Genomic DNA, 10,818 nt, shown 5'->3' with positions numbered 1-10,818 from the left:
TGGCAAGAGAGCTGATACACCTCCTAAGTGCAGTCTCTATAATTTAAAATTTCAGGGAGGTTACATCCTGAACAAGGTGGCACAGCTACATCATGACATCTTAAAATTGAGTAGTTTCTGAGAACCAGAGTTGTAGAAGCATAGCACATCTGTACCAACTTGTTGAAGTGAAAGGATAAATTGTAGAGAAGGTACTTAAAAAGCTTATCAAATATAAAATATTTTGGTACAACTGAATTGGAAAAGTTGCAGTTAAGTCAGAATGCCTTGAGGTGTATCCAGGATGTTTTGACCCTGCCATTTTGAACTACTGGAGATTCTGACCCTACTGTTTTGATCCTGGAGACATTTTGACTTTACTTATACATAAAACATTTTGATCGGAATTATATAAATATTGAGAAATGTTTTTGTCAAGAAAGCATTTCATGGAATGAATGTCATGTCAATTTAATTTCCTGATTGGTTTCCTATCCAACATAATGCTGTTTCCCATTTGTGTATTATTTTTTTGAGACAAGTTCCCACTCTGTCACCCAGGCTGGAGTGCAGTGGCATGATCTTGGCTCACTACAGCCTTAGCCTCCTGGGCTTAAGAGCTCCTCCCATCTCAGCCTTCCCAGTAGCTGGGACTGCAGACATGTGCCAGCACACCTCGAAAATTTTTGTATATTTTGTAGACACAGGGTCTTATTATGTTGCTCATGTTTCAAACTCCTGGGCTTATGGGATCCTCCTGCCTCAGCCTCCCAACGTGCTGGGATAACAGGTGTGAGCCACTGCACCTGGCCAAATTTTTTATTGTACTGATTTTTTCCCATGGAATCAATTATTTTCAATTTTAATTTTACAATGAAGATTTGCATATCAATTTTTTGTTGTTATTCATACTGCACATTACCAATTATAGCTTCTGCCACTGTGAGTTTTCGTTTATAGTTACTGTTTCTTACCTAATTTTCCCAGGTCAGATTTTACTGTTCTGAATTTTACTGTAAATAGTTTTAAATATTATACTTTTTATTTTTATGAGCTATATTCATTATAAATTGGCTGAAAACAATTGCTAATTGTATTTCTTTCAGAAGTAGTCCTTGATTAAAAAAGAAATCTCCAGTTCTCCTAGACAGATTTGGGATTATCCAGTTATTCAGCCTAGGTCCATGGTATTGCTAATGTGGTGACTGTGCAAGGAGCTAAACATCCTGCTTTGTCTGGGCCTTGCCTGGACTAAAGACTGCCTCGATGGTAGCAACCAGTGTAGACTTGGCACTTCCAAACTAGCTCTGAAGCCTATTTAGGGAAAATCTCCACATTTAGAGGTTCCCTGTCCAATATATACTCTTTCGATTTGTTTCTACTGTAATTTTTTTCTCCTAATCCTAGAATAATATCCCTTTCCTTTTTATTTTCTTCTTCTTTTTTTTTGGTCTTAACCACCTCACTCCTTGCAACTAATAGTTTCTCATTGTTGGCTACTAATTTATTTTTATGGGGAAAAAAAAGTCCTGTTAATCCCTGCTTTGCTCTTGACTTACATTGATCTTTCAACCTGGCAAGTGACTTTTGGTGAATAAGCATTATTAGGAAAAGAAAAAAATAGAGAGAACATCCAACTTATTATTTCTTTACAGTCAAGAAGCAGACTGCAGATGTTCTTACTCTGATTTTGACTGGGAGCATTGATGCTGACAAGTATTTTTCCATGAGATATTACAAAGTGGTCAGTTTTGTGGGCTGGTGGAATAACCTCTTTGCAGTCACTGACTGCACTAAATAGGGCTGAGATCATTGAGTTATTTTATTACCAGCTTGGATTCCCTACCCCATAACCGAAGAAAGCAAGATGGAAGAAAGTGGCATGAAACTAGCAACGATCTGCATAGTGCCTTTTAAACTAGACTCTTCAGCAATTCCCCAGAATGCAAATTTTGTTTCACAATTAAGGCCATACTTTGTGTTCCTTTCAGAGTGACTCGGTCAAGACTGTTCATCTATTTATCCAAAAATTCTGATCACAGAAAATATTTTATTGCTTATTTAGAAACAGCATGATATTAAGATAGCATATTTTGCATTAGTCTACTTTAAATTTAAATGAAGGACAAAAAGCAAAAATAATTGAAAACAGGCTGTGCTTGATAGCTTCATGAGAAAGAATCATGGTGGAGCTGAAAACCTTAGAAGTTGGTTACACATGATGGAAAAGAGGCCCTCACTAACTGATTACACCATTCCCATTGCTTTTGCTTGTAAATACATTTGGCACCCAATAAAACTTTATAAAATCAAGTTGTTGAATCAATGTTTAGGTGATGACAACTTCCCTTGTAAATAAAGGTCATTTCCTATAATTTTGACTTTAGTATTGATTGATTGATTGATTGATTGAGACAGGGTCTTGGTCTGTTGCCCAGACTGCAGTGCAGTCACGTCTCACTACAGCCTTGACCTGCCAGGCTCAAGTGATCTTCCTGCCTCAGTCTCCTGAGTGGCTGGGACTACAAGCAAATGCCACCATGCTCAACTAATTTTTGTATTTTTTTGTAGAGATGGTGTCTCCCTATCTGACCCAGATAGGCTGGTGACCCAGGCTGGCCTTGAACTCCTGGGCTCAAGCAATCCTCCTGCCTCAGTCTCCCAAAGTGTTGGGATTACAGGCGTGAGCCACCATGCCCCACCCACCTTGACTTTAATGCTACCGAAATACAGTTTTCCCCACCAGGCCTCAAGTAATGTATCACACACAGCAGGGGAGCTACCCTGAGAACAAATGCATGTACTCTGATGACCAGCTTCTTTTAAAAAAGAATTCAAACCCACAGAATTAGAAGAGTGTCCTCTGGATTTCTACAGAGCACTGAGTCTATGTAGGGCTTAGTGAATGCTAAACAGGGTTAGTGAATGCTGAACAGAATCTCAGAATATTGAAAGTAACATTTATTGATTTGACATATAATAAGTTTGTTGCTACCTGACTTTTTGGTTTGTAAAACATAAAGCATTTCACAAGTTGGATCCCACCATTTCTGCCCTAAGCTGCAGACAGTCTCCTTGCACCCCCACCGGTTTACCTCTTTGCCCGCAGCTGCTCAGAGCTGTCTTGCTGCAAGGCTGATATTTACTGTCTTACTCCAACAAGGATGTTGGTAATTTTAAATTTCTCTGGCTTTTAGCTTGTGATGTTATTGTCTTGCTCTGTGTCTGTTTTCTTTTAGATTTTAGATTTCTGACATCCCAAGAGGCCTTTATGGAGTGATGTTTTATCCTCTTTGCTCCTTTGGTGAAATTTAGAAAATAGTATTTGAAAGCAGTCCCTGGGAACTTAGGAAGAGAAAGAACCACAAATCTAGGCAATTTAAATCTTTGGTTTCTGATAAATCATAATGAATGAGATATGCATCATATTCAACATTAAATTCAGTAACTTTTTTTATTACTGAAAAATGACAAGCCAGATCAGTTCAACTCTGACCATCATACAGACACAAATATCTTACTAAAATAAATACTAAATACTAACCAGCAGGGCTGAGCCAAGGATGAGATGAGTGAGGTACCTGCCTTGGGCACAAAATTTAAGGGGACATCCAAAAAAAAAGAGGGGGAAAGAAAAGAAAAAAGAAGCAACAAAAAACCTCAAACCAAAAAACTCGATAATCAAGCTAAATGATATTTTAATGCAATATTTAAAAAAATAAAACAAAAGCAAAAATTATGATGAACAAAATATCAAAATGTTAAAGACAAGATCAGTAACAGTGCCTTGCCAGGCCATATTGCAGCCTCAGCCAAAAGGAAAAATCAGTAACATTCATCTTATCTTTTCCTAAAAATTTGATTTTTTGGTTGACCTCATTTTCCTTCCCCTTGTCCTGGCCCTGCTAACCAGAATATCAGTGGTTAGGGTAAAAAGATGGCATAACCTTTCCTCTAAAAATGTTCACTCAAGGCAGAAAATACGTGTAGTGATTTTCAAGCCTAGTTATGATCACTGGGTGACCAATATCCATAATTTTGGCCCTGGTTTGGCTATAGTCTCAATTAGAAGGTATTTCCCAATCCAAAAACTGGAAGCGTTGTCTTTTCGTTAATTCAATCTGAAGGGATCATATTATCAAAAACCATTACATTTCTTTTTTTTTTTTTTTTAAAACCTGCTTAGAAAATCTATGTAGTTCAATTCATCAAAAGTTTCTCCATCCACGGTGGTCCCCTCTGGCTCTCTCTTTATTGGTTTTGGCGGGAGATGGCCTGTGGGGCTTTTTCCGGTATTCCACTTTTGTCCAGCCCCCTTCGCTGACTTTGCTCTCCTCTTCACTGGCTCTTGAGTCAGTCTCAGGGTGCAAAGGCATCCCTGGTATGGTGTTGGGTTGGTGGAGGTCCCTGGGGCTTCTCTTGAAGTCAGGCGACTGGTGAAGATTGAGTGCTGACTGAGAAACCCTGTAGAACTTTCCAGGGTATCTTCCTCTTGAAGGAGTGGAATGCTGACTCTTTCCACTGTATCTTCCTCTAGGAGAAGAATTGAGTGATATACTACCACGTCCATATTTGTTCCTGCTTCTGTCTGAGTATCGACCCCTCTCTGAAGAGGTGTCAGTATTGCCACTGGAAAAGCCACTGTCCCTAGAGTTGAGATGTAGGGAAGAGAAGTTTTTGGTCAGTCCATACTGAGTAGGAGAAGAGCTTCTGGACTGGTTCACAGGTGTAATCTGTTGATACTTAATGGGCACCTGGGTCCGTCTCACAGCAGCAGCATAGGAATCCTGGCCATCAAAGTGTGAGAAGAATGGTGACCCCAGAATAGGATTGCTCTGGGAACGCTGTAAAGAAGTGTTGGATGCAATCTGCCGCATCCTCAGAGTATCTAACCACTGGCAATCAGCACCTGCGGGAGAAATGGAAATGAGCATCTTTTAAGCCACACTAAAGCTGCGTGTCTAATTCATACGCCTGTCTTAGGATAATTCAGGGCTGTTTGGGATGCTCTAAGCTTTACCATTCATAGAAATTCTAGGCTACGTATAAGGACATTTCCTTTATTACAAATACTTTAAAAAATAAGGACATTTACACTTATTCAGTATATGCTATGTGCTTGGCATTGTTCCATGGGCTTTACTTACACTATCTCATTTAATCCTCTCAGTAATCTTCTTAGGTAAACACTAATAGTTTTATTCTATAAATGAGGAAGCTTGAGAGGTCAAATGACTTGCCCAAGATCACTCAGTCAATAATACCAAGTCCTTCTGCATCTAAATCCCATCTTCTTCCTACATAGTTGTGTTGTTACTTCTAGAAAGTATGTTCAGGTGGCAGGGGCATGTTTAGTAAACAAAAGGTTTGTTTTGCAACCTGCATTTTTAAAACCTCAAGGACCCTAAATGCAGATAAGAGAAATGAGGTTCCGAAGGTTGAGACAGCTAGAGATTGTTTGGAAGAAAGACCGTTCGTGTGTCCGCAGGAGAGATCCTGAGGCTCAGGAACAAGAAGTATTTTCAGCATAAAAAAATGAAGCTGCATTGGCAAATAGGAAGAAGTTAAGGTAAAAGAAAATGGTGAATTAACAAGAACCATTTAGTAAGCTATATTTCAGTGAATAAGCAAGTTCCTCACACCTGAGATCTTTTCTGTTTTCCCCCGAGCCTGAACAACGTTACCCATGTTCTAGAGTTCCTGGGTGGTCCTCCCAGCCTCAGCTTCCTCAGCTACTCCACCCCCTGCTCACGCAGATAGCGCGCGTGGAGAGTATCAGAGCATGCACATGTCTCTGTCTCCTCACTGCCTGGGCACAGGTGACCCCCGAGCTCTGAAGTGAGTGACTTGTCCAGACAATTCCAGAGACTCCTCCCAGGCTTCAGTCCATCACAATGCCTTCTTTTGTTGTTGTTATTGTGTGTATGTGTGTATTTTATTGTGGTAAAAACCACATTTTCCATCTTAGCCATTTTTAAGCCTCTAGTTCAGTAGTGTTAGTATAGTCACATTGTTGCGCAGATCTCTGTAATTGTTTCATCTTGCAACACTGAAACTCTATACCCACTAATCTCTACCTTCCTCTTTCTCCATTTCCCCTCCCTTCTCCCCTGCCCCCTGACCGCCACTTGTTAACTGTCTTCTACTTCCTGTTTCTGTGACTTTGACTACTTCAGATACTTCACATGAGCAGTAGCATACAGAATCACAATGCCTTCTTTCCTCGCCTTGACTTGTCTGGAATTTTGGCTTCCAATAGAACCCTGATTTTGCTCCGTCTCCATCCCCCTCCATGTAGCCACGTGATCGGGAGAGTTGACTGCATTCTGGCTCCAGGGATCGACTTTAATTAGTTTAAGTCAGATGTGCTCATGCTACGTTTAGGAACGGACAGGTTGCTCCATTCTGGCCAAAGCAGAATTGCTGACGGGTAGTCTGTTGGGGGTTTCTAGAAAAGTTTTCCTTACTCCTATATATAAGAACAGGTAGGGACCTAACCCGTTATTTCCTCTGGGCATTGTGATATCTTTGTGTGATGACTGTAAACAGGAGAGGAGCCGAGGGCAAAGGCAGCCTATTGAGCATGGCAGTGCAGAAAGAAGGGAAGGTTCATTCCACTCTCTGAATATGGTTGAGCCAGCTTGTCTTACTGCACCTGGAGCCTGCCCTACCTCTGGGCTTCTTGTTATGGAAGATAATACATTTTATTACAGTTTAAATCAGTGGCTTAAGGACTTTAGAGTTGTTCTTAATCACTGGGAAGGCTCCTTAAAATGCAGACTGCAGCTCCTATCCCCAGAGTTCTGATTCAGTAAGTCTGGGTTTGGGCCTGAGCATCTGGATTTCTAGCAAGTTCACAGGTGATCCCGATGCTCCTGGTCCTGGGGCCACACTTGGGGAATTATTGGGGTAAGCCAGTTGCAACTGGGTTTTCTGCTACTCGAAGCTCAAAGATAGATCTTAACTGATTGAGGTGGTATCCTCTGAGTCTTTAGATCATCTGGAAATGTCATAATTAAGTTTCTGGAATCTAGCACACATCTAATACGGGAACACTAACTTACTTGAGTCGGACCTGCTTCCAGGGTTGCCGTCTGAATTGGTGAATAATGTCTGAATGGCAAGTTGGACTGCTTTCACTTCATCCTGAGGTTTTGTTCTACTCCACTGAATCGAATGGACATGTTTAGTGCTTTTTGGAGTTCTAACATCACTCTGGTAAAACAAACAAAAAAGACAAAAAAAAAGACAAATAGAAACATATGACCAAATAGACACACATACATAAAATGGGAAAGAAAGTCATCCAGGTTATTATATCACTTCAGTTTCACCTCTTAGAACACTATCATAATGCACTAGGAAAATATTCTGAACAGTTGGCCCAAATATGCTAATTCAATGAAAAGAAAAATTTTAACCACTTTATTTCTTAGTGGGTTATAGCACTTATTCCTTAATGGATTATAACATAAATTTCTTAGTAAACTATAGTAGCTAAAAAATATGGTTGTCTTTTCCCAGAATTTATTATATTTGACAAATCTCAACTTACCTCTTTGTTTAATAAGAAATAAAAAATTACATCTTGTATTTATAGTACTTGATGACAGCTATTTTGTTGAATAAATGAAAATCTGACCACCATGTTTGCCTAAGACTGAATTTGGATCATCAAGGAAACTGAGTGAAGGTGGTGGGGTGAATTACCTGCATGGAGGGGAAAGGGTCTCAGATGCAAAAGTGAGACAGGATCAAGAAGTAAGAAATGGGGACCAGGAAAAGGAGAGGACACTAGGTCAAGACACATTACTTTCTTGTTCTGAAATCTCCCTCCTCACTAGCTGTCACCAATCAGTGTCAATTAAAGAGTCTCCAGGATTCAATATGGTTAGGGAAATCTGTTTTAAAAAACTCTGAAGTGAAAAACCCAGACAAAAGTGGCATATCATCATGGGGTCTGAAAAAGGAGGAGGAGGGAGAGAGAAGAAGAAAAAGAGAACTGGGTGTGCTGTCTCCAAAACTGTCTAAGGCAGGCAGAGGTAGAATCTGGTTGTTCTAATTGTCCGATTACTAACAAGAGGGCTTTTCCTGGGTAGTGAGGACCAGTTAACAGGCTGTAGAGTAGTCTAGTTTCCAAGTTCCTCAAGACCAACCAGCCTCTTTTGTTTGGGTTTTGCACCTTGCAAGCAATGCTTTGACAAGTAATATAACTTCTCAGATGCCTCATCCCTGACAACCTGTGCACCCCAGCAGGTGAGGATAAATAACTGCTGTAAAACTTTTTGGCTTCCAGCCTGGATAAGTGGACTGGCCAGAGTTCGTATTGCTTTTCTTTTCTTTTTTTTTTCTTTTTTGAGACAGTTTTGCTCTTGTCTCCTGGGCTGGAGTGCAATGGCGCAATCTCAGCTCACCACAACTTCTGCATCCAGGGTTCAAGCGATTCTCCTGCCTCAGCCTCCTGAGTAGCTGGGATTACAGGCATGCACCACCATGCCCAGCTAATTTTTGTATTATTAGTAGAGATGACGTTTTACCATGTTGGCCAGGCTAGTCTCGAACTCCTGACCTCAGGTGATCCACCCGCCTTGGCCTCCCAAAGTGCTGGGATTACAGGCTTGAGCCACCGTGCCTGGCCCAGGGTTTGTATTTCTAATATTGAAAAGCCAAATCCTGGCAGCCCAGGAAACCATCAAAATGCCACACTCACAGAGTCCTCTTTGAGGTGGACTTCATCTTACTGCAGCCACTGGGAGCTAACAGGGTAGCCAGGGAAGCGCAGAAAGTGTTTTTTATAGTCAGAAAACATGGAATTGACTTCAACAATTCTGTCAGTGAGGACCTCACACCTCAAGACTTCCTTTCATCTCTCTCAGCCTATTTTTCCTATCTGCAAAATGAGGATAATAATATCTTTCAGTATTTTTTTTTTTTTTTTTCTGGAGACAGGGGTCTCACTGTCTCACCCAGGCTGGAGTGCAGTGGTGTGATCTCGGCTCACTGCAGCCTCAACCTCCTGGGCTCAAGCAATCCCCCGACCTCAACCTCCCGAGTAGCTGGGACCATAGTCATGTGCCACCACACCTGGCTACTTTTTGTATTTTTTGTAGAGATAGGGTTTCATAATGCTGCCCAGGCTGGTCTCAAACTCTTGGGCTCAAGTGATCTGCCCACCTCAGCCTCCCAAAGTACTGAGATTACAGGTGTGAGCCACTGCGTCTGGACGATATTTTTCAGTATTGATTTACATGAAGTTAGTGTGATCAAACTGGTGTAAGCACCTCTAATAGTGCCTGGTTCATGGTAGATCCTTAATAAATGTTTCTTGAATGAATGAATTGATGAATGAATGAAATGCATGTTCCTTTGGTGGTGGGTGCACACTAATATTTCCAGGTGTGCCAAGATTGTACTATAACTGTTGCCTTCCACCCACTCCCACCGGGTCTACGTACCTTGTAAGGTGTATGTCCTACCAGCCACGAAGATCTTGTTGATTTAAAAAAAATTAGTATTAACTATTAGTATCCCCAATACCAAACATCTTACATGGTATACAGAAGGTGTTCAATCCATAACTAATGAATGACTGAAGTACTACCTCAGTCTCTATCTGGGTAAGTTTATCCTGTTCTCTTTTCTTCCCAACACGTTGTGAGAGAAATTATATTGATCTTCCTATGTTCATGTTGGTTGGTTTACTCCCAATAAATTATATGCTCTGGGTATATCTCCCAATAAATTATATGCTCTGAGATAACAGATAAATTTATATTCATTAACTGATGGTGAGGCCACCAGCCTCTTGCCCCCAGAGCTTACCTCATATGTGACAGTGCACTCCACAGTCTGATTTTTTGCTATTCCTACAATCCACTTCTCCATTACAAATGGTGGCTGAAAAACAAAAGTTAGGATGGTGTAGTACCATAACACAGTCTGCTCTACTATAGTATGTTTCTTTGAGGCCGGTTGTGCCATACACAATTAGCAAATAGGAGCATAATATCAGATTATCACGAAAGCCTTGTTGGTTCTCATGTGATCACTCACAACATGCTAATGTTTGAAGTTTTGCTTTTCATAAGACATCCTTTCGTATATTTGTAAACAGCTAGTCATGGCCTCCCACAATCTTCTTTTCCGATATAACATTTGCTATCACTCAATCCTATCATTAGGGTATTAATTCTTGCTAAAGTTTGAAGCATCAGTTGGAAAACTTTCCAACAATTAAGAGAAATCCATAGCAATATGAGAAGACCCAGAAGTGCTTTCCTTGAGTAAAGCCGTGGCTGGTTTAGTGGCTTCAACAATCGCTCTGCTTTCCATGACATCACACTATCCAGCAAAGCTGCACATACACATGAAGAAACCATGGTTATGTTTTCCCACTATATTAAAACAAAGGATTAGTGAGGAAGCCTGTAGCTTTGATCCTATTTTAATTATGATAAAAACAGCCTCAGAAATAAGCTGTACTCTCCTGCCATCCCCCTTTCACTTCAGGTTTAAGGCTGCAAAGGAATGACTGGCTGTGAGCTGGGTTCAAAGAAAATGTGATAGAGATTTAGCTGGGCTAGGTTTTCTTTGAGACTGAGTCTCACTCTGTCGCCCAGGCTGGAGTGCAGTGGTGCGATCTTGGCTCACTGCAACCTCTTCCTCCTGGGTTCAAGTGATTCTCAAGGCTGAGCCTCTCAAGTAGCTGGGATTACAGGAGCACGCCACCATACCTGGCTCATTTTTTTGTATTTTTCGTAGAGATGGGGTTTCACCATGTTGTCTAGGCTGGTCTCCAACTCCTGGCCTCAAGTGATCTGCTCACCTCAGCCTCCCAAA

At 40.9% G+C, this 10,818-nt stretch overlaps 1 protein-coding gene across 2 annotated transcripts in view; it reads right to left on the bottom strand.

The window, feature by feature from the left end:
- Positions 1-3,407: 3,407 nt before the first annotated feature.
- Positions 3,408-10,818, bottom strand: part of MAP3K20 (mitogen-activated protein kinase kinase kinase 20) — a 193,358-nt gene continuing 185,947 nt past the window's right edge. For both annotated transcript variants that reach the window (XM_055108786.2, XM_034954519.3), the window contains 3 exons: positions 9,802-9,876; positions 7,044-7,194; positions 3,408-4,888 (listed from right to left, as the gene is read on the bottom strand). In XM_055108786.2, the coding sequence (XP_054964761.1) occupies positions 4,188-4,888; positions 7,044-7,194; positions 9,802-9,876 (927 nt within the window). In that variant the 3' untranslated portion in view covers positions 3,408-4,187. The remainder of the gene's footprint in view (positions 4,889-7,043; positions 7,195-9,801; positions 9,877-10,818) is intronic.

This window comes from Pan paniscus, chromosome 13 (genome assembly GCF_029289425.2).
Source record: "Pan paniscus chromosome 13, NHGRI_mPanPan1-v2.0_pri, whole genome shotgun sequence".
Classification (NCBI taxonomy): Eukaryota; Metazoa; Chordata; class Mammalia; order Primates; family Hominidae; genus Pan; species Pan paniscus.
This window is presented reverse-complemented; position numbering and strand designations above follow the sequence as displayed.